This window comes from Mytilus galloprovincialis, chromosome 1, assembly GCF_965363235.1.
Source record: "Mytilus galloprovincialis chromosome 1, xbMytGall1.hap1.1, whole genome shotgun sequence".
NCBI lineage: Eukaryota > Metazoa > Mollusca > Bivalvia > Mytilida > Mytilidae > Mytilus > Mytilus galloprovincialis.
Window position 1 is genome coordinate 93816130 of NC_134838.1, and position 24858 is coordinate 93840987.

General features: G+C 32.4%; 1 protein-coding gene across 2 annotated transcripts in view; it reads left to right on the top strand.

Moving 5' to 3' along the window:
- Positions 1-24858, top strand: part of LOC143045214 (fibrocystin-L-like) — a 41258-nt gene extending 16400 nt beyond the window's left edge. The window contains exons 25-57 of one of the 2 annotated variants that reach the window (XM_076217570.1): positions 112-236; positions 531-660; positions 1360-1543; positions 1775-2022; positions 2464-2652; positions 2987-3163; positions 3513-4988; positions 5287-5436; positions 5899-6076; positions 6382-6538; positions 7074-7230; positions 7890-7969; positions 8262-8373; positions 8654-8671; positions 8999-9367; positions 9847-11348; positions 11835-12000; positions 12465-12710; positions 13257-13526; positions 13938-14192; positions 14570-14713; positions 15295-15528; positions 16035-16745; positions 17016-17178; positions 17624-17856; positions 18139-18399; positions 19052-19600; positions 19924-20225; positions 20658-21032; positions 21641-22031; positions 22679-22860; positions 23226-23355; positions 23760-24858. In XM_076217570.1, the coding sequence (XP_076073685.1) occupies positions 112-236; positions 531-660; positions 1360-1543; positions 1775-2022; positions 2464-2652; positions 2987-3163; positions 3513-4988; positions 5287-5436; positions 5899-6076; positions 6382-6538; positions 7074-7230; positions 7890-7969; positions 8262-8373; positions 8654-8671; positions 8999-9367; positions 9847-11348; positions 11835-12000; positions 12465-12710; positions 13257-13526; positions 13938-14192; positions 14570-14713; positions 15295-15528; positions 16035-16745; positions 17016-17178; positions 17624-17856; positions 18139-18399; positions 19052-19600; positions 19924-20225; positions 20658-21032; positions 21641-22031; positions 22679-22860; positions 23226-23355; positions 23760-23902 (10007 nt within the window). In that variant the 3' untranslated portion in view covers positions 23903-24858. Of the gene's footprint in view, positions 1-111; positions 237-530; positions 661-1359; positions 1544-1774; positions 2023-2463; positions 2653-2986; positions 3164-3512; positions 4989-5286; positions 5437-5898; positions 6077-6381; positions 6539-7073; positions 7231-7889; positions 7970-8261; positions 8392-8653; positions 8672-8998; positions 9368-9846; positions 11349-11834; positions 12001-12464; positions 12711-13256; positions 13527-13937; positions 14193-14569; positions 14714-15294; positions 15529-16034; positions 16746-17015; positions 17179-17623; positions 17857-18138; positions 18400-19051; positions 19601-19923; positions 20226-20657; positions 21033-21640; positions 22032-22678; positions 22861-23225; positions 23356-23759 lie in introns of both variants that reach the window. The other variant, XM_076217578.1, reaches the window with a different exon arrangement.

Below are 24858 nucleotides of genomic sequence, written 5' to 3' on the forward strand. Positions count from 1 at the left end.
TTCTGGTGAATAGCAAAAAAAATACAGTTAAAGAATTTGCAGTAAGTTGTATTTTGAAAAGAACAAAATGTTATTAAATCATGAATAAGAAGTCTTTTTTTCTGTTTTAAGGTGGAATACCAATTACAATAACTGGTAATGGATTCAGTTCTTCTGCTGTGGTGACTGTTGGAGGAAAGGATTGTGAGATACTCAGTTCTACAACCACACAAATTGTTTGTAATCTGCCTGCAGCGGTAAGCAATGTACAATTACTGAGCAAGATATGCACATAGTGAAATTAGAATTATAGAAAGGGTATTGGTGGCCTTGGGCTGTTTTCTGCATTTTGGTCAGATTGTTGTCTCTTTGACACATTTCCCATTTCCTTTCTCAATTTTATAAAATGAATCTGTAATTCACCCTATAGAATTTAAAACTTAATCTCATTATTGCTTCAGAAATCATGATCATCAATAAAGTTTCTACTTTGTAAATCATCACACTTAAATGTATCTTTATCATTGTAATGATGAATATTTATTTTGCAGACTGCTGGATCAGTGGATGTTGTTGTTACTTTAGACGGCCACACACAGACATCACCAAATCAGTTTACATATGATTCATCAAGTACACCAACAATATCCAGCGTGTCACCAACCTCCATTGGAGCTGCTGGTTAGTTATTTACATAAAAAACTGACCTTTTCAGCTTTCTCCTGTATAAATGCCATTATTTAATAGGCAATCATTTTTTAAAGGGGACTCTATACCTAATCATACATAACTATTTTGGTCACTTTTTAAAAGTCTTAAAAGTTTTCAGGTGTCTTTGATAACTAGAAGATGACAAGGGAGATAAGTCAATATCATTAAGTTAAATAAAAACAGGCTATTATTTGAACTTGGAATTATTTTTAATTATGGAATTTGCATAATTTCTTGTGTTTAAATTTTTTTATAAATTCCATGTTTATTTTGTATTATGATCTTTTGAGCGGTTAATAACACTTTCCATACAATGTATTTTGGTTAGATAGTGTTGTGCGCGGCACAGTACATTCTATCGAAAATATATATTTTCTTTGTATTAGAAAGAATAATCATGGAATTCATTAAAAAATTCAAAAACAAGAAATCAAACAAATTCCATAGTTAAAAATAATTCCAAGTTCAAATAATAGACTGTTTAATGGAGATAAGTCAATATTATATAGTTAAATAAAACCGTACATGTACTTAAATGATCTTATAGTTTTACTGCATAGGACATTTTGTGTTATATTTTACAAAATGTCTTATGCTTTCAAAGCTACAGTCAGTAAATTACTAATTATAAAATTTATAAAACTTCAAAAAATAATTTGCTATATTTAGGTGGTGCTACCCTTACAATAGATGGTACAAACTTTGGAACTTCTGGAACTTTGAAGATTGGAACAACAACAGTGGCAACAGATACATTTACCAACACTCAAGTGACAGCTACCCTCCCATCCCTAACACCAGGGATATATGATGTATTGTTACTGAAGGGGAGTGGGGGAGCTGCTGTAGACAGGTAAGATTAAATCTTTATGGCTCTAAGGTGGATGACCTATATTATTGTACAAAGTTAAATGATGTCCAAAGTGTAGAAAATAAAGAGGAAAATATTTTGTCATAGTTTTGTGATCTTTTATCTTAATTGATAAGAAGTACCCTTAATATACATAGATGATTCAGAATTCTTTGCGAAAAATATTTTATTACTAAATATAACTTAAAAGACAGAAAACATTTTCTTTTACAGCTCTGGAGACATTCCTAAGATAGAATATAAACTGGTAATCAAAAATATATTCCCAACTGAGGGATCTCTTCATGGAGGTACCAGATTGACATTAACTGGACAAGGATTCAGTACAAACATGTCCTTGACTGAAGTGAAAGTAGGAGATTATGGATGTGATATTGAATCAGCTACTACCACTCAAATAGTCTGTTTGATTCCAGACACCTCAGCAGTTATCAAAATAAACAACCAAGGCGTTCACCCAAGTAAGTGTTATATATATATATAAATGGGTAGCCTAAAATTGTGTATGAAACATATTATAGTGGCATAGAAGTGAAGGAATCGAAAGGTGGTGGCTTTCTCTCCGGGCACTCCAGCTTCCTCCACCAATAAAAACTGGCTGCCACAAAATAGCACAAAAGTGGCGCTTAAAAGTAGATTAAAACACCAACAATAAATCAATTGAACTGGAGGACAAAAAAAGAAGGTCTTTTCCAAATAGTCTTATCTGAAGCTTATTAGTCTAGGAGTTAATTGTTGTACTCATTTTTTATTTCAATAATTTTTTTTTACCTATGCTACTTTATTGTACTATTTCTGTTAATCTGATGTGAATGTATTAACATTTGAAAAATGTAGAAATTTAAGGAACAAGATGTATTAACATTAAATAAAAAATGTATTCTTTTATTTTATTTTTTTAGCTTGGGGTATTGGTTACCAGTGGAATCCTGTAGTAGCTTTAGCTAAAGTAGGTGATATTTTTGAGTGGTCATGGACTACCCCATCTTGGATCTATAGTTTTACTCATCGTATTGAACAAACAAAGAATGAGACAGCTACAGAACCTGCTGTTGATGGATTTGTCAGTGGGCAAGTCGGATCAGCAAATGGTAAGCTTGAGTCCAAAACAGAAAAATTGTTTAAAATGATTTCTTTTACTTATAAAAACATACACCTTTTTAAAAATTTTGAGCATACAGTCTGTCCAAGTATTATCATGAGATACATGCATATAGGTCACAGTACAGTGACCTATAGCTGTTAATTTCTGTGTCATTTGGTCTTTTTTGGAGAATTGTCTCATTGGCAATCATACCACATCTTTTTTATATAATAATTTTTACAGGACTGTTTCATTTGACATGATTTACTTGTATGCTTATTTTTTTCTGTATAATTTTAGTTGTAATGGTAACAGGTGTTACTGTATAATTTATTTTACAGGTGGGTTTCAGCACAGAGTAACCACACCAGGAGAATTTAGTTACTGGAGTGGCTATACAGATTTATATGAAATTATTTTCTATAGAGGAACATTGGTAGTAGAAGATAAAACATCATTTAGTGGTTTGGTAGAACTGAAAGTAGCAGGACAAATGGCTCTTCATGATGTTAACTCAGGTAATATAAATGGTTTGATGTTCTTTGTAACTTGATAAAGGCAAATAATTTTACTGCCTCTCAAAAATATAATACAGTGGTTATCATAAGCAATACATCTACCTCTAAATAATAAAGGAGAGTAAAAACATAAGTTCACACCTTCATGCCAGACTAGTTTAAAATCATGGCAAAAAACATTTCAGGTATGAATCTTATTTGGTAGAATGATATTTTTTTTATATTGGACAATTGTGGGATATGATAATATAAAGTTATTTTTTTATTACGATTTAAATATTGTTTTAGCTCTGTAAAATAATTATAAAATTGACTATTTTGATTGTAATTAAAATGTATTTGTTTATAGGTACATCTGATCCAGTGGATGGTTCTGCCTGTCCAGGAACAACCAGTCCTATTTCTAATTGTGCTGGTTCACCACCGATATCTTCACCACCAGACATGTTTTCATATTCCTTCAAGACTTGTACCACCCCAGGTGTAACTGCCATTGACAAGAATCGTGGTACAACTAATGATGTAATCTCAATAACAGGATATGGATTTTCAAGTACTAGTTGTAATAATGAAGTGACTTTCGGCGATGCCACTTGCACAGTAACACATTCAGCAGATACATGGTTGGAATGTAAAATAGACCCAACTTCTTCTCCAACAGTTGGTTTAATGCAAGAAGTCAATGTAAGGGTCAATAATTTGGGTGATGCCATTATTGCTATAGCTGGTCAGTCAGCAAAGACCTTTGTCATCGAGCCATTGGTCACAGAAATCAGCCCATTGTCTTCTTCTGTGAATGGAGGACTAACTCTAACAATATCAGGAACAGGATACCAAGGAAATGTTACTGATGTATTGGTTTCCATCAATGGAATTGATTGTCCCGTACAGACAGTGTCTTACACAGAGATCACATGTATTACACCACCTTCTGGAGGAGGCATCAAAACTGTAGAGGTCAAGGTCAATGCATATGGTAATCTTATTCCAGCTGTATGTGACATTTTATGTCAGTTAACTTATGAACCTGCTGATACACCTGAGATTTCAGCAGTTGACCCTATGACATTGAGTGGAGCTTCAATAACCGTTACTATAAGTGGAACAGGATTTTCTGATCAGGCAGTAAACACTGAGGTCAAAATAGGTGGTGAAGTTTGTACTGCATCATCTGTTACTGATAGTGAAATACAATGTACCATAACAAATGTCCCAGCTGGTACCCAGGACCTTGATCTTGTAATCACAGACAAAGGAAGAGCAACTAACAGTATACAGATAACCAGTTCAGCAGTGATTTCCAGTTTATCTCCTTCTCAGGGAAGTACAAATGGTGGAACAGAACTAATAATTGATGGAAATGGTTTTGTTGATGGCTCAACATCTGTAACAGTAGATGGCACTGCATGTGACCTTGTAGAGGTCGCTTTATCATATATCAAATGTAAAACTAAAAGTCACGCAACTGGAAGTGTAGATGTAGTTGTTACCTCAAATGGACAAACTTATGGAAATGAAAGTTTTGAATATTCCTCTAGTGCAACACCAACAATCTCATCAGTGAGTCCTATACAGGGATCTCAAGGAACAACTATCACCATTACTGGTACTAACTTTGGTGCTGGCAGTGGTGACAACACTGTAACAACAGGTGGAGTACCTTGTACTGTTACCTCAGATGGAGCAACAGAGATACAATGCACAGCTGGTGCTGTATCTATAGGTTCAATACCAGTTCTTGTTGATGTTAAAAACAGTGGATTGTCCAATAACGATGTCAATTTTGAATTTGAGCTGACAATCACTGCTATTAATAAAAATTCAGGTATGATATTTTTAAATTTTCCTAATGAATATTATCATTATATCAATAAAAACTGAATAGAAATTTTAAATATTTGAAATTTTCCCCTTATTTCCTTGTTTTTTGGGGTGTATTTTTGATTGTTACATAGGAAATAAATGTATTGAACCATTTCATGCTTAAATTAGCATCAGTCTTGTTCAACTTGACTTTGGATGTATTTTTAAAAACTAACATTGTCAACTGTTAAACACTTTACTGAACATTTTGATAGTTTATATGATTTGCTACTTTTACATGAGATATATTTATATTGTAGGAAGTTCATCAGGTGGACAAACAGTTACCATTACTGGATCAGGATTTGATGATACAACCAGTGCAACTATCTGTAGCAATCCCTGTGCCAAAGATGACTCTGCCAGTCAGACAACTTCACAATTTATCTGTGTCACACCAGCAGCCTCTGGTATGTACAATTATTGTAATTTAGTTATTTAGTATGTGCTAAAATGATAAGTGAATCAACCATTATTACCACATCTTGTCTGGGTTGCAAAAGCATTGTAAAGTATACCAGCATGTTTTTTTCAATTACTCATCAAGTATTCACCATCAAAGTAAAGCTACAATAACGTTAAATGTATAGATAGAATTTTTTAACAGAAAACATGGTTTTCACCAGTTTCATGAAATTACAGCATTTATTTATTCTTCTGATGCGGAAAGTAGCAAATGCGAAGTTATAGATCAGCTAGGGTAAAAAAATTATTTGGGTTTTTTTTTTGAGAAAAAATATACATGTATAAAACTGATATTTATCCAACAATTTTTCATTTAAAAAAAACCTCCTTGAACTAAGAGCTGAATTGGTAAGAGTTGATGTCATTCATTTCTGTTTGCATTTATATATTCCCTTATCTCTTTTCAGGTACAGTGACAAGCACCCAAGCATGTGATGTAATAGCTACTGTTGATGGAGTATCAAAGACTCTAGCAGGAGGGTACACATACGATCAAAGTCTCACCCCTACCATTACAAATGTAAACCCCGCCCGTGGGGGAACGGGAGGAGGATCAACTCTTACCATTACTGGGACTGGCTTTGGGTAAGTGGTAGTTTAACCGTTACAAATGCAAACCCAGCCTATGATGGGACAAAAAGTATTTTATGGGTATATGTAAATGTAAATCTAACCATTACAATTACATTCGAGGACTGAAATGAAAAATGTTTCTTTTTACCACTGGAAAACTGGATTACATCATGCTTCACAGTTTTCAGCACACAAAAAAACTTCAAAAAGTCACAAAACTTTGTTATAAATTTGAACTTGCAAAAAAATTCTTACGAATAGAAAATAGAAAATTAATAGTAACTCTGTAATGTGACATAAATGATTTTGTATTACAGAAATAATCCAGCACAAGTAGATGTAACTATTGCTGGTACTACATGTACAGTCTCGACTGCTACCGACACCCAGATTGTTTGTACAACAGGACAACACACACCTTCACAGAAAACTTCTGTCACGGTAGAAATTAATGGCAATGGCATTGCAGATCAGGTATTTTTCTTATACACATTACATGTATGATTTGTTCCAAAATATGTGTGTAATATTTGCTACTGGACATTATGCAAGCAACAATCAATAACATTTATGTGACCAACTGAAATCTATTTTAGCACCTCTTAAAGATCTATTTTAGTACCTCTTAAAGATCTATTTTAGCACCTCTTAAAGATCTATTTTAGCACCTTAAAGATCTATTTTAGCACCTTAAAGATTTCCCATTAATACAAAGTTTTCCAACTCCTGTGGAAATTTAGTACAGCATATATAAGAACATAGAATAGATTGGATTTTAATATACCAGTACTTACTTATTACAATCATATGTCATGATTGATTTTACCCTGCTATTGATCTCTGTTGTTTATTATTTACTAAATTTTCATGTCAGTTTGGACCGTTTTTGATTGTGTAGAAACAGTTGTTTCATGCATAAACTTTGGGACTAATACAATAGGAATTTTTATATTGTAATATCTAAATAATAGGAATTTTGAATTCAATTAGGTACATTTATTTTTTTCAGACTGATGCAGAATTTTACTATGTAGATGTATGGTCCTCGCCATTTACCTGGGGAGGAGGAAGTCCACCAGAGAATGGAACATTGGTTGTTATTCCAGCTGGAAATGTCATCCTTTTAGACATAAACACAAATCGACTCAAAATGATTCTTATCAAGGGTAGGTTAAACCTGTAATTATAACCCCACTCTAGATTGAAGATAATATTTATTTCCCACTTGGGGACAACTTGACTTAATAATTACAAATTTGGTCAGCTGTTTGACAATAATGTATTATAAAAATGAGTGCTTTTAGAATCTGTTAGATATATACTTCCTGTTTTCCCTATATATCTAGAGTTTAAACTAAAGTTGACATAGCACAACAATGCATGCAACTTCTTGTTCAATGTTTTCATAATTGTATCAGTGTCAAATTAAATGACAATTACAAAACAATTCTCACTATAGTCAAGAATTTTAGTATATTGAAGGACTTTTTGTCTTATTTAAAAAATATGCTTTAAATTGTAAAAATATTCGAATTAGCTCTCGCCGCGATATAGCCTTTTTGTGCTAATGCGGCGTAAAGCAACCAACAATCAATCAATCAATCAATCAAAACAATTTTCAAAATATCAATTAAAGAAAATGATTGGCTATAATCTTATTATGAAGTTTTGTTTTCTGAATGATAGCAAATTTTTCAGGGGGAGACAACTCGTAATTGATGTGGTGAAGTTTACATTACAGAGCTATCAAATAGTGTTACACTGTAAAAGGAGAAAGGGAAAAGCTGTCATCTTAATGATGTAAATTAATTTTTTTTATTTTCAGGTGGCGAGCTTATCTTTGATGAAAAAGATGTAGAATTGTTTGCAGATAACATTTTGATTGTAGAAGGGGGAAAATTACAGGTGAGATTCAATTCTCTTTTTTTACATCTATTTACCAGTATATTTTTAAAAAAATGTCTTAGTGATAAAGGTCAAATATGCAAGAATGATTTAAAAAGTTCATATTTACTGTATGTTTATGCATTATAAATTGATACGAAAATATTAAAATCAAGAAATGTGGAGTAGATGTCCATGAAACAGCAGCCCAACATGGTTTGGATTAAAACAAGAAGTGAAGACTGCACAGAAATCTACACATCTACATGCATTTGACAAAAAGTAATTGCTATGTGTTTATTTGTTTTTGTAGATTGGTACAGAGGATCAACCATTCCAACATAAAGCTATTATTACTGGTACAGCACATCTACGAACTAAAGAATTACCAATATATGGTACAAACTCTCTTGGTGTCAGAGAAGGTATCCTTGACCTTCATGGTAAGTGTTCAGAAAAGGTATCCTTGATCTTCATGGTAAGTGTTCAGAAAAGGTATCCTTGATCTTCATGGTAAGTGTTCAGAAAAGGTATCCTTGATCTTCATGGTAAGTGTTCAGAAAAGGTATCCTTGATCTTCATGGTAAGTGTTCAGAAAAGGTATCCTTGATCTTCATGGTAAGTGTTCAGAAAAGGTATCCTTGATCTTCATGGTAAGTGTTCAGAAAAGGTATCCTTGATCTTCATGGTAAGTGTTCAGAAAAGGTATCCTTGATCTTCATGGTAAGTGTTCAGAAAAGGAAGAACGTAAAACTAGATTATTAATTGTACAATGTACTTTAATTATAAAAAATAAAAAAGATCAATTGTGTTTAACTCTTTCATTTGTTCTACATTTAGGTATTTTGTTAAAAAAATAAGTGTTGAAGATATATTAATATTTGTCCATCCTTTTGTCTATATGTCAATCAATTGATTCCAATTACAAATGATGCTTGTTGAATTCAGTTTGACCTTTGTTTTCTAGCATTAATCCTTAGTTATACATGTATATACAAAGACGCATATTATTTGAAGTTGCTAAATAAGGCTCTGTTACTGTTATTTTAGGTCAGCCTGTACCAGTTGTATGGACAAGACTTGATCAGACAGCTGCAGCAGGAAGTAACCAGATAGTATTACAAAAAGAGGTCACATGGAAAGCTGGTGAAGAAATTGTAATAGCTTCTACTGGGCATCATCATACACAGAGAGAAAATGAAGTTCGTATCATTCAGTCAGTGGCTGGAGACCAAAAGACTATTACATTGACAAAGAATTTAGATTATACACATCTTGGAACTTCCGAAACTATCAGCGGATACAATCTGGAATACAGAGCTGAAGTAGGATTATTGACACGTAATATTGTATTAAGGGGAGAAAGAGATCGGCAGTGGACAGAAGTTATTGCTGCATGTCCTGCTGGTTTTAATACAGGTAACTTGTTTAACATTTATTTACAGCTCATTGTACTTGAGCATGATATGGGATAATTTATAAAAATGTTAAAAAGATGATTTGCGTTTCTAGCAATTGTAATATAAAGTAGTTATTTTTTGAAGTTTAAATTTTGCAGTTTCTATGCTTATTGTTCACACATTGTTTGTTTATTATTTTTTATAAAATCTGAAAAATTACAAAAATTCCAAGTTATTTAAAGAAAGGTTTGGTGTTTTTTCTGTAAAAATACAGTTTTAAGTAACAAGCAAACTTAAGATGATTACTGTCAGTTACCTGCCATGGTTGAAAATAGGGGAGGTCATAGGTTGGTTTTGATAAATAATTAGTTGAAGCTGTGTAAGTGTTATGGTATCAGCCTTTGACAAGAATGCTATAATTAACCCATAAAAGATGCAATGTTCAATCCTGTAAACTTGAAAATACACTAAATATCAGTTTATTTGGTTTGTTTTTAGGTGAATTTGCAACACAAACATGTTTCCAGGGTCGGTTTGGTGAGGAAATTGGAAGTGATCAATTTGGTATACAAGTCATGCTACATCCACCGGAACCAAACAAAGACTTAGCCATTGGTCGAGTATCCTATGTTGAATTTACCTATGCTGGCCAGGCCTTCCGACTAGGAAGATATCCATTCCATTTCCACTTGGGAGGAAATATGTCCTCATCTTACATCAAAGGATGTGCTCTCCATGAGACATTCAACCGTGCTGTCAATATACATGGAACACACAATGCATTGATTGAAAATAATGTTATCTACAATGTAATGGGAGGAGCTTTCTTTTTAGAAGATGGTATTGAAACTAACAACACTATTCAGTATAATTTAGCTGTGTTTGTACGTGAGAGCACCAGTTTGCTGAATGATGATGTAACACCAGCCTCTTTCTGGGTGACCAATCCAAATAATATTATTCAACATAATAGTGCAGCTGGAGGCAGTCATTTTGGATTTTGGTACAGAATGCATCCCCATCCCGAAGGACCTTCTCGTACAAACAGTATTTGCCCACAAAAAGAAGTGATGGGTGTTTTCACCAATAATACAGCTCACTCTTTTGGATGGTTTGGTCTGTGGATATTTGAAACCTTTTTACCCAAAGAAGGTGGAGGTTGTGGTTCAAATACTCCAACCCCAGCTGTATTCAACAACTTTTATGCCTGGAATAATGACAAGGGAGCAGAGTCTGTAAATACAGGAGCTGCTCAATTTCACGATTTTATCCTCGTTAATAACAAAAAAGCTGGATATGAACAGAAGAAAAGTTTAGAGGGAGAATTTTATACACAAAATGGTCCATTGTTTAAGGACGGATTTATTGTTGGTAGATCACCAGCACTGTCTAACAGTGTTCAAGGCTGTACTAATGCTGGTATTGTTATGCCTTATTTCTATAGATTTATGGTTGATGGCACAGAATTTGCTAATTTTAATGAGGGAGGTTGTAGTTGCATTGCTTGGACGTCAATTACTGGAACAAGTGGACCAGAAAATGGAGGATTTGAGTACCATACACAGAATTTAATATTTACAAATGTTGGATCAAATAATAGAGGACATTTTAGATGGAAGTTTGAAGCTCTCATTATTGATCGTGATGGTACCCTTAGTGGAACACCAAATGGAACAATTGTCCCAACTGCGGATATTAATCCTCCTTCATGTTCCCATTTAGAATCATTTTCTCATGGTATTCCAGCTAGTCTCTGTCCACCAGGTGTCAAATTTATACGATTTTCTAATAATAACATCAAGCCAACATCCATTGACTACAAGGCGATGAGGATGAACAATACCTATGGAGCTGAGCTTTCTAACTGGCAGAAGAAACGTATGACTCATCCAAAAGGATGGATGATTTTACTTCCTGCTGGTGAAACATATATTTTGAACTTTGAGAATGCTGAACATATGACTAATATGAGTTTTTCTGGAGCATTGTCTTTATTTGGTGTAAGTTTATTTTATTACTACTGTACATATCCAACCATCTTTACCCTAACACACAAGGGCAGATCCAGCCATTTGAAAAAGGGGGGGGGGTCCCAACCCAGAGTAAAGGGGGGGTTCCAACTATATGCTCTCATTCAAATGCATTGATCGGCCAAAAAAAAGGGAGGGTTCCAACCCCCGGAACCCCCCCCTGGATCCGCCAATGTCACAATACCTTTTGCTGAATGATTTAAACTTTGGATTCATCGCTACAGTATCATTGATCAACTGGTAAAATGTTCAGCTCATTAAAGTATAGAGCAAGTGCAGTTTACAATAATTAAACTTACAATCCTTTTGATTTGAATCTATCATTGAAATTGTAAAGGTGTTTATGAAAAAAATTCTATAACGAAAGTTTTTTTTGTAATTACATGTCAATTTCGAGTTTTTATAGTTTGTAGGTAGTGGAAAAACTAAATAATTTAACCTGTGACTTATTTTCAGGATGATGACTTCTTAATATTCAGCATGAGAACTGTACAACATCCTGACTGTGTTTTACTTTCTAGTGGTGTTTGTGTCAATGAAACTCTTACACCACTAGATGGAGCTGTAGACTACCATGGTGATTGGTCATATGATTCTTCCACACAAAGGATCAGCTATATAAGTATGAAGGGTCTTGTACAATTTCAAATAATTTCTAGTTTAAATTAATTTTATTATGAATTTTGTTTTCTTTGTTATTATTGAATGATTTGAGATTTGTTATGAAATGCAAATTGAGCTGAATAATTTTACCCCATGAATATTGTGTAGCATGATTAAAGGGCAATATTTTGGCTTTAAAAGTACCGGTACAACTGAATCCTGAATATGTTCTTATAATGTCAGGGTTAATTATGGCAAGACAGTACCCCAGTAGTATACACATGACGTCTTGGGGGGTATATCATCTTCAACAATAAACAAGTGAACTATTTACTATAGGGAGACATATATATTTAAGTGGGTATTGAATAAAATCTTTTTTTAAAGGCACACGAAATTTGAATACTTCTTGAGAAATAAAGTAAAAATTTACTTTTAATTTCTTCGGATTTGATGTAATAAGTGTATTTTTGTTGTTTACAGTTTCAATGAGAGACAGGCCAGTTTCTGGTAGAAGGAAGAAAAGGTCAACATTTTCAGGAACAACATCAATTAATCTGAACTTCAAGTCATACAAATGTTTTTATGAGAACTGTGTTGTACCACCAGATCCAAGCACTCTACCACCCCCGAATACTAGGCCTGATGATTTTACTCTCTGGTCCAATGCTAGTACTTGGCTTAATAATACACTACCTGTAGCAGGTGATAGTGTTACTATTGAAGAAGGTAATTAACTTTATTTAATAAGGTAATTGACAATTGCAGCATTTGCAATCTAATAAAAACTGTTCATGAACATTAGAAAACAAATAATAGAGGACTGTTTAAGATCAAAATTTAGTAACTTATTCCTGTATGATAAATTTTAAGATCCTTATAAGCAAAAGGTACTTGTTTGTTTAAAAGTGCAATAGAATCTATTAAAATATTATTAAGGCATTCATACTTCTATTCATTTGAAAGAAAGTGTAATTCTTCAAGTTAAATTTTAAATAAGTTCTACATGTAAGAAAAAAAATATATATAAGAAAGTGTATATATTTAGTCTATTAGATGCAGAATTGTGGTTTGGTAAATTTTCTCTATTACTAATTACAATTTACATCTATAACTTTTTAGATTTTTTTTTTTAAAAGTTCTAAAAATTATTTAGTTTTTAACAGCTAGGATTGATACCTTGATTTTCTTATAGGAAATTGAACATTGAAAATTGTTAGAAAGTTTGAGCAGACATAAAGAGATTTATTATTTACTTGTATCTATTACTTACAGGTGAATGGCGTGTTGGAGATACAGAAATACCCCCTCTAGCAGAACTAATAATATATGGAGTACTAGAACTGGACCATGGCGATGCCCTATCAGGTTACAGAGATTTTACCATCCAGACATCATACATTGTTATTCTTGGTGGTAGATTAATCGTAGGTTGGGAAGACAAACCTTTCTTGGGAAATGTCCACATTTTACTTCAAGGACATTGGTTTACACAGGAATATTTCATTCCAGCTGATGACGTTACTATTGGGTCAAAGGTCATTGGTAAGAAAAATTATATTTTATTATTTGACAGTATATTTATTTTTTGGTTTAAAGACTTTAAGTTAAAGTTAAATGTTTCAAGTGGCTTAGATATATAAATATAGATATTGAATTAGTTTAAATTTTCCGTAATTTTGATGATATATTTTAGATTCAATATTATGCTTTTATCTGCTATTTACATCCAACAATTAAACAAATTAGACTGATAATAATAATCTATTTCTTCACTACAGTTTTGTCATTCAAATATTCAATAAAATTCACGGGGACAATATTCACTGAAAAATAAAAAAGTCTGAAAATACGTCAAATTTAAATTATTGTGATGTTTATATGATATTTTACTTACTATTCGTTTAACCATTATGTAGATTTTAGAGTGAGCACCGTTGATTTTTTTTGTTTAAGGTGTTTATGGAGGATTAGATCTACATGGTAAAGAAGTAGCTGTGCCATGGACAACACTTAATACTACTTCACAACCAGGGGAGACCACTATAACAGTAAACAAAGTACTGGATTGGGAAGTTGGTCAAGAAATCGTCATTGCACCTACTGGATACAATGCTTGGGAAACAGAAACCTTTAAAATTACTGCTCTAGCTGCTTCTGATAATACAACGATAATTACATTGAATGATACAATCAAGTTTAAACATTTAGGTAAACATTGAAGTCCCTTGTATTTCCTACTCATTCCTTCTTATCTTTTTGTACAGATAATTTTAGTGCACATGTAGAAAGAAAAAGCTGAATATTTAATGGTTTGTGAATTTTTTACTTTTAAATTAAGCATGTCTAATTAACTGACATTTTAGTTATTATATGGAATATGACAGTTAAAAGTTTAGGTGATATGATTTAGCCATAAAATTGAGAAAGGAAATGGGGAATGTGTCAAAGAGACAACAACCCAACCATAGAGCAGACAACCTATGAAAATGAAAATAAACTCTTGCTGAATATTTGTAGATTATGGCTTTCTTATATAATGGATTTTTCAACTGACTAATATGGATATTTTCATATCTAACTAACAGGATATTCTGACAGTTCTGTCACCATTGCTGCAGAAGTTGGTTTATTAACCAGAAATATCAAAATAGAAGGTGAAGATTATGACAAACTTTATAAACAGTCCTTTGGTGGCCGTGTTCTAGTTGGAGAAAGTTCTTATGGCAGAGGTAAGTCATTGAAAGATTCAATATTATTACATTTTACAGCCAATATTATTGAGTGTGTAGGCAAAGGTAATATCTTTGGTTATCTTGCTTGCTGAACAGCAAAGTCATTATTATGTTGGGTAAAATATCCTCCTTTAAGTTCTATCTGTCTGTTGGACAAGGCTACTTCTAAAGGAGGGTAGTATCAATGACTTCACGGTTCAGCTAACAAGCAAGCTAAATAAAGATATTACCTTTGACTGCACACTCAATGAAATCAGCTGTAATAACAAAGATTTTCCATTAAATGAGACAACATACCTGAAGTCTCTCCAATTTTATTCAGACAATTTTTTCTCACTCAATTGTTTTACAAATGGTCAAATGTGAATTTTACTTTTGAGTCGTACATTTGAATTTGGATATTATTCAACCAGTTGTTTTGAAAACGGGGACAATATATATATTCAACAATACCTTTATTCATATACTTCCTGTTTAATGTTATTTTGCGCTTGAATGTTCAAATGTTTTCGCAATTATTTAAATATGTTAAAAAAAAAACCCCAGAAAAACAAGTGATAATGAAATTGTTGTTTCAGGTTATGCCAGAATTTCCAACGTAGAATTTTACCACATGGGCCAAGAAGGGTATATCGATTCATATGATCCACGTTATGCTGTAGCTTTTATGGATTCAGGACCAGTGACCAATCTTAAACCATCATATATTAGAAATAATGCATTCCACCATGGTTTCTCTCCAGCCATTGGAGTATACAATGCACAGAATATGCCTATTGAAGATAATGTGGTTCACCATTGTGTCTATTTTTGTAAGTACCTTATTCTTCATGAAAATTAATCATAGAAGTAAAAGGTAGAAGCAAATGGATAGTATGATCCAAATTGTAGTTTATTCTATCATATTTCCAATGTGCTAGTTTTTGTGTATGTGTGTTGAAAGATAAAAAAAATTTACCCATGCTTAGAAGGTCAAGTGAGGGTATAATATATATGCCTATTTAGCTAACTGATAATGGCAGTTTAACAAATTTGCATTGCATTTTTTTAGAAATATATTTTTTTTTATATGTGTAAACATGCTTTATGTGAGAATGCATATATATCAATCAAAGCAAATCAGTTTTCTCTTTGCTGAATAATTTTAGCAGAGATTTTCATAAATGAGCATTAGATCGCAGCTCAGCTTGTTTATAATGGATTTATAGTTCAATATAATAGATCAATTTATGTAACGCTTCCATTCTACATTTAATTTTAGGATTTGATTAAACCATGTCAAAAAATGCATTGTGAATATGTCTTCTGTCTTTTGCAGCTATCCAAACAAATTCTGATAATACTCAGATAAAAAGGAATATGGTAGTTTTAATGGTATTTGAAGGATCTTATCAAGACAGATTTGAACCCTTAAATGTTCGTTTTAATGGAGCTATATCAGCCGTTGAAGCAACTGATTTGAAACTAGAAGGCAACAGAGTGTCTGGATCCGAACGTCTGGCATATCACATACATCCACAGTCCTGTGACACATTAGAAGCTGATTGGTTCTCAGATAATTTGGCTCGGTCATCACTCATAGGTGTAGGAAATTTACCAATAGATAAACTTTCCAATGCCTGTAACAGATATTCAGGGTTCATTGCATTAAAATCTTATAACTTTGGAATCTATTACCAGGGTGTCAGTTCTGTTGTTTTTGAAGGCCTTACATTGGCTGACAATCAACTTGGCATTTACCCCATGGTTCTAGGACCAGCCTCTTTATCACATGCTTATGCTGACAAAACTGTAACAGTTAAAAATTCCCATATTATTGGTACAACTCCATCATTTGATTGTTCTACTGATAGAAAAGATGGGTCAGATGATAATATAAAACTTGCCAGTGTAGCTTCACCATTTGATGGATCAAGAAGGATTGGTGTAGCTTTTGGAACGTTTTCTTCTGGATCTAACAAGGCTCCAGAAAAGCCATTTGTCAACATAATGTCATATCAGGCAATAAATGGAATCACTATTCTGGAAGGTAATTAATTATATTATATTTCTTTAATCATATGACTGACTTTATGTAAAATAATTTTTATTATTGGGTAAAAAAAAATCAAGAACCAGTTTAGGGTTTTTAATAAAAAAAAAAAAGGTAAATATATAGGAAAAGGAAATTTTATGACTAAATTTGGATTTTTTTTTCAAGGTAATGTGTTGATCGTTTGATTAACACAAGTTTAATAATGTATAAGTAGATGTAATAGAGGTTTTAATTTTATTGTTTAATATCTTTTTTTTTCTTCAGATATTATATTCAGCGATTTTTCCTCACCATGTTCAGTCAATGATTTTGCTTTTACCACCAACAAGAATAATGATGATGGTATACATCCAGCAAAATCTCAACGAATTACATTTAATAATGTTGCAAAGGCTAACAGAATTCTGATTCATCGTCCTAATGTAGGGTAAGCATGTCACTACAATTATATTTCATTTGTGAAACCACTTTTCTTCCAAATGGTCAGTTCTTCTTTAAATTATTGAAAAACTTTCAAAACAAATATCAAGTATTTAATCATAAATGCTAAGAACTAAAGATGGAACTTAGGTTTAATATAAAGTGGTTTTACCTGAATCAAGCCATTTCACCTGAGCAATACCCAGTTAAAGGTTGAAAGCTCAAAGTCAGATTGAAATGACGACTGTATTAGTTCTGGTGTACAAAAGGAGTATTTACAACTGACACTAGGTGATTTCAGTAGCTGACAAAAAGTTTGAAATCATCAATTAATACAAGTACATATTCTAGTATTTTGAGTGTGCACAAACATTTGACTACATACCTGGTAATATATGATTGAAATGTTGCATATGAATATTACTATTCAAGAACATTTTTTTTGTAAACAGAAAGATAAACTCTGCTGATTGTGTGGACATGGATTGTGATGGACTAAAGAAAGCTTTCCTGAAAGATTTGGATGGGTCATTCATGGGATCCCCAGGAGCTGTTATTCCTCAATCAGAATTTGAGTGGGGCGGAGATACACGCAGAGGACTTGGTGATTACAGGGTTCCAAAAACCATGCAGACAGAATTAGATGGAACTCGTATTCCAATGAATACATTAGCACCTATCAAAGGTTAGTTTTTTTTTTAAGGAATAACACCACATATTTTGCAACTTCAAGCGTTCATAGCTATCTTGTCTGAAGTTCAAATAAATTTACAGTAACTATACCTTATCCTGACTTGTGGTCAAAAATTCAACATACTGGAACCTTTAATTACATATTAGAACACACTGGTTTGCATTTAAAAATTTAAATATAATGGAAATAATAAAAGCTTGCAGGATAATGCATATATATTTTTATACGGAGACATGGCTACAAAATAATGGATTCATATTTTTATTGCTTCAGGTATAATCAGAGACAAAACCTGTGTATATCAGGCTACATGGCAAGCATATGAATGTCATCTTTATGATTATGAAATGTTAACCATAGAGAGTATGGACTCTGACACAGAAAAACGACGACTTTCCCCTGTGGCTATTCTAGGACATGATGAAGAAGGAGATGGTGTCCTTGACCTGATTAACGGACCCCAAGATCATGGATGGTGTTCTGGGTACACATGTCGTAAACGTTTATCTACATTCCAAGCTCTTGTTGCTACTGGTGAGTGCTATAAACAATCTACTTTAACTTCTATAGAAATGTGATTGTAGTGCAGTATTTACAGTGATGCTTCTCATTTGCTATGCTTTTTCGTATTACGCACATGTGGTTACAAGCCAAATATATGCCTGACATACTACAATGTCTTGACCTTGGTATGATGAAATTTTGACCTTAACATGATGAAGTTTAATAGCATGATAAACTCTTGACAAATGAATGATTTGTTTCTATGTATGAGTACTTTTGAATGAGTTTAGATATTCTTGGCTGTATCTAACTGTTGGGACCCTTCTCCAACTGATTTTATTTTTTCTTTAGTCTTTTCTGATGTTAGATTTTTTTTATATTTTAAGGTTAAAGATTAATACTACAATGTATTAAAAAGTTTGATACAATTGTTTAGTGGTTTATAATTTAATAATTTTGTCAAGCATTTTTCTATTGATTCATTATTTTTTATGGGGTAAAGCTGTAAAAGTGTCTTTCTGGAAAATTTAAATTGGACAAAATTTTCAAAGGCAAAAAAAAATAACCAAACTGGTTGAAGTACTATTTTTAAATAGTCATCATATTAAAAATACAAAGAAAGATACTGCTTTCAATTCAAAATACTGTGCATAGATGTAATATATGTATTTCATTTTTATAGGCAAAGACTATTTGATCCATTTCACCAGTACAACACCACAGAAATTACGATATATGCTGTTGAATTCTGACAACACCCAAGCTGTTGGACTTGCAGTCTGGTATTCTCAATCTTACAGATTAGATGTTTACTATGGAAGCGACCATATTATGCCAGTAAATGGAAGATGGAAACTTGGTGCTTACATTTTAGATCCACCACCAGTTGGTCAACCATTTGCTTACAAACCAAATGTGACCACTGATGTTGCAGGAACTAACTGGTTTGACAGAGATTCTGGTATCCTTTACCTAATTGTGAAAGGACCTACACCAATAAACGTAAAAACTGTGGAACAGGTCATCATTAACTTCCAGTACCCAGCAACAACTGTAGATAATTTCTACGGAGAAAAGATCGTAGAGTATTTGGCAGCTTTCTTTGATCTTCCTCCAGAAAAAGTCAGAGTTGTAGATATTATTAGTGCTACTTCAGGAAGTGGCAGACGGCGAAAAAGGTCAACAGGTTATGATGAAATCATCATTGAAGTCAGTGACACTCCTTCTACTAGTAAGTTTCTAATATGCCAAGAAAAATATTCATTCATTATATTTTTAGTTAGTACTGTTTGAAGTGAGGTCCATAATTTCATTTTGTAGATTTATTATTTTGACAATGATATAAATGATTATTTTTAAAATTGTTTCACATTGTTTGCAATTTGTGAATTCTCTTAAATATGATATTTCAATATAACTGGATGAAAACTCTATGGTTTTTGTCAGCAGTTTTGACTTTTTACATTTTATAAATGGCGAAATACATATGTATTTTTAATTTCATTTAGCTAGCGCAAAAAAGAAGATAGTTTAAAAAATTATATTTATTTACAGCATACAATGCTTCAGCCAGCAGTCCACTAACAAAAGAAAAGTTAGAAGAGATTTATGCCCTAGCAGTAGCTGAAGGCCAGTTAGGAAACTTCAGTATGATTCTAAATGGTACAGTGCTGGGAGTGTCTATAGCTGAACCTACAATTGATCCTTCAAGTCCGGAATGGGGTGCAATCACTACATCAGATGGATACCGTATTCTTGTCCAAGTTGACCATCTTGGTTTCAATACTAAACCCTCACCACTTCATGAAGGTGCACCATTTAAAACACAACCAAAGATTAATGCATATGATATAGTGGTAAGTTGGTTTTATACAGGAACTGAATATCAGCATAAGTTATGTATGTTTAGTCATGGTACCATACACCTTGACTAAAATTAATTTGGCTCGTTTAATTTTCATAAAATTTTGACAAAATATTTACTTTGACCCTTTGACAAAAATATAAATAATTTAAAAAACTTTAACCACATAATTTATCAGAAATATTTCATGGATAAATGGCAGTTTGACAAACACTAATTTTGATTATTGAGAAGCTTAATATTTACTTAAGAATAGAACATGATTAAAATATTCAGCTTATTTGTACAGAGTTATCTCCCTGTAGTGTTATGTACCACATTAATCACAGTTTGTACTTTCAACATAGATATATAGGTATATTAGGGATTTTTCAGGTTGAAAAATATGAATAAATGTTTGAAAATACTATTTTTTTTATTTCAGAACAACAGAATAAATGATTTAGGAACAGCTCAGTATCCATGGTATGTGACAGCAACTATCAGACCTGGAACTGGAAATCCCTCTGCACAACTTCTAGGAAATACGACAGTACAGTTTGTCAATGGCTGGGCTAACTTTACAAATCTTGCCATCAGTTACTTTGGAACAGGATACATTGTTGATTTCAACATCACCTCTCCTACTGAAGGAGAAAATATGACCTTGGCATCTGACCCCATGGACATTAGTGCCAGACCAATCACAGCTGTAACAGTATCATCCACATCAGATGTGTATGAGTCATCTTTTATGTCTGTTGGTTTGGAATTAAGGGATGATATCACAGCAGAGACCATCAGTGACATTGCATGGAGGGTAGGTTTTTATCAAATTATATATACAGATTATCATTGTATTATTTACTTTAACAAAGAAATCATACATATTAAATTAACTAATTCACAAATATTTATTACTACAAATTTTTATTCAAAAGAACAGCTTTGGCCAAAAAAATAAATATAAAAATAAGATGTGGTATGATTGCCAATGAGACAACTCTCCACAAGAGACCAAATGACACAGAAATTAACAACTATAGGTCACTGTATGGCCTTCAACAATGAGCAAAGCCCATACCACATAGTTAGCTATAAAAGGCCTAATATGACAATGTAAAACAATTCAAATGAGAAAACTAACAACCTAATTTATGCACAAAAAATTAACGAAAAACAATAAAGTAACACATAGACAAAGACAACAACTGAATTACAGGCTCCTGACTTTGGACAGGCACATACATACAGAATGTGGTGGGTTATACGTGTTATGGGAATCCCAACCCTCCCTTATACATTTTTAAATTTTGATAGCAGTTACTGATTATCGATAGGTAGCATTTCTGGTACTTGTAACAATTAATAGTGCATTTGATTTCATTGACATAACAACTGTCATTGAATTTTCCTTTCATCTTATAGGGACATACATGGAATGTAGCAGCAGAAATAGGAATGCCAGAATTGTACAATGGTTCTTTACTAGGCACAGTCTCAGTAGCATTTGATGCAGCCACAAGTCAAGCTAACTTCTACTCTCTAAACCTAACCATGATAGGAATGACCGTCATCAAATTCCATGTGACCAGCACTCCAGCTGATTACGACTTTTATGTGGAACATCTTGTTCCTGTCAGAGGTACACAACATATCGGGATGACAGTAGAAGAGACAACAGAAATTGAATTGAAAATAGAAGCTGATTACAATTCAATCGTAGGATCTAATGATAAAAGTGCAGCTGCTATGTTTGGTAATTGGTTTGCCAATGCTTTCCCAGATATCAGATGTGACGGAGTGTCTCTCAGGGCTGGTAAGTTTCTATCAAATGTTTATTGAATTTACACAATTATAATTATTTTACTGAGTGTGTCGTCATAAATTTTGAATGCATGAAATACGGTATGAGATTTGTGTAAACTAGATACAATGAACAGTGTGCCTTTTTTTTCTCGATAAGACACATTATGATTGTGTATTCAATCTTCATTTTTGGTCCTTCGTTATAATTAAAAACATGAGTACAGAGTATTCAAATCAACCGAGTTCGACACATCAGAGGTAATTATGCATTGATCAAACGAGAATTTAAACGGGACCGAGAAATTACTTCGACTCATCCGAGTTTTCGACACAACAGAGTTCAACACAACAAGGTTCGACTGTATATGTGTTTTTTCATAGACTAAGGAGGCAATTTGAGATTGAAATGTGTTTTAGATTTTAGATTTTTATCAAATGTGTAAGGCTTAATTATTGTTACTCTATGTATATTTTCTGATTTTTTTGTGGCGGTAAAACTGTCAAATTGTAAAAAAATTTCAGTGGCAACTCTTAATCTACAGTACTGTTAATCCTTAATTTTACAAAGGGACCATTTGTTCATAGATTATATAAGTTTTTATAGATTCGTATGTTTAATAATGTAAATTCTATCTAATTGTGGTTTTAATTTTATAGGCAGTATAATGGTTACCATGACAGTATCAGGAAGCAACACCAATGTCAATACTTCATTATACTCAACATGTTCATTGATCAGCGGTGGTCAGTCATTTACCTTTAATGGTAATGCCTTGTCTCTATCAACTTATATGACCTATAATGGAACTACTTTCTATGGAGTATCCTGCAATGTTTCAGTAAGTATAGCACAGACTCGTTTATATCTCTAAAACAAATTTTATATGCCTATCTGTCGTCCTGGTCATAATGCAAAATAACTACCTACCATGACATGTAGTCAAGTTTGATGATGATAAATTTTTCTTGATTTGGAAGCATATTATAGTTCACTCAATAGAAAAGCACAAATCAGGATTTTATGTGAACTTCGTGTTATCACTCACAATTCCTTAATTCATATTGGGATATATCTAATTGACTACAAAATTGCAGGAATTATAGATTTCATTATTTCTAAGATATTCATATTATTTAACCTTGCCAAAATTATATATAGTGTTTCAAGTTTACCAAACTATTAATATTTTATTCTTTTTTCCAGCCAAGTGATGATGATTCAAGTAACATAGCAGTTATAGCAGCAGCTGCCGTCTGTTCTGTTTGTGTTCTCATTGTTGTTGTTGTACTGTTTCTATGGAAATTCAAGGTCGTTCCTAAAACCAAAACACATGGTATGTATCTTTTACAATAGCAGATTTAATGATTCATTGGTTAAGGTGTTAACAGTGTCTGGTTACAGGAATTCTTTGTGTTGAAAGTTTACTTGATACGGTGAACAAATACTTGAAAAATAATCTCTTCCTGTTAATACAAATGAACATAAATTTACATATTACATTCACTTTGTAATTTATAGTTTTCAATATGAATTCACAATTTCTACTGGACAACAGATTTATCTAATTCCAAATCAAATATGTATTTTTTTTGGTAAAAAAAACAATATTTTTCCATAAATGTTTGTGTTTACGGAGCAAAATATTATTTTACAATTCCAATGATGTAAAACTTGTAAAATTGTTCTTTATTTGATACAGTTGACTTTTGTCTAACTTCTGATTTTATTGTCTTTCAGATACAGAAGAATATGGTACCAAGTACCATGGAAATAGTGATATAGATGATATTCTATTTAGAGAGCGTACCTTCATGAGTATTACCAATGCTCCAGTGGCCACTTCAATCAAAGAATCATACCCATACCCAACCAAAAACTAGAAATACAGATAGAACAAGAAATGGAAAAATGTAACTTCAATAGACTAGAATATTTTTGTAAATCTTTTAATAGTGCTGGAGATTCAAATACATGTACATGGTATGGACGGGTTGTTGTCTCTTTGGCACATTCCCCATTTCCATTTTCAATTTTACAGTAATTATTAAACAAACAAAAAATGTAACATATGTTCTTTTAAATTTTTTAAAGATTTATTTTCTGACGACACTTCTGTACTGTATTGTAATTATTGTAAATTACAACCTTTCTACAATCAGTATTAGTATTAGATGTTTTTCTGCAATTTGTATGAGACTTAATCCAGCAAAGAAGTTCAGGTATTTAGCTTGTTTTACAGCAAGAATATATTCTTAACTTTCCAATACATACACATACTCATTAAATTGCAATATAAATGTTTTATATTTTTTAACTTATTTTGTAATATTTTTTTAGATTTTTTATATTTTATACTTGACAATGCACAAAACTATTTCTCAATACACTTTCATATATGTCTCTATCCTTGTAAAAAACATAATTTGCAATATCAATTTTTATTGTCTTTTTACAAGATTCTAATTGAAACAAGCCTTACCAATGATAATTTATTTTGTAAATTTCACAATTATTAGTTGCTGCAGAGGAAAAAAAGAAAGTCAATAGCAACTTATTTCAAGATAACAAATAATTCTGGCCAGTACTCTAGTTTTGAATCCCATAATATAAATCTTTGATATTTATTCTGTTACCCTTACATATATCAATTTATTCCCTCCTGTCTTTACCTAGAAATGTTGAGAAGTAATTGTGCAAATATCTGTGATATTTTGTTAGTCGTCCGTGATATATATTTTATTCTAACCTATCTGTGATAGGCATTTTATTGCAATCTATCTGTGATAGATCTTCCTTTGTTTTCTGTTATCTTTTTATAAATAAAGCATTTTCTTTA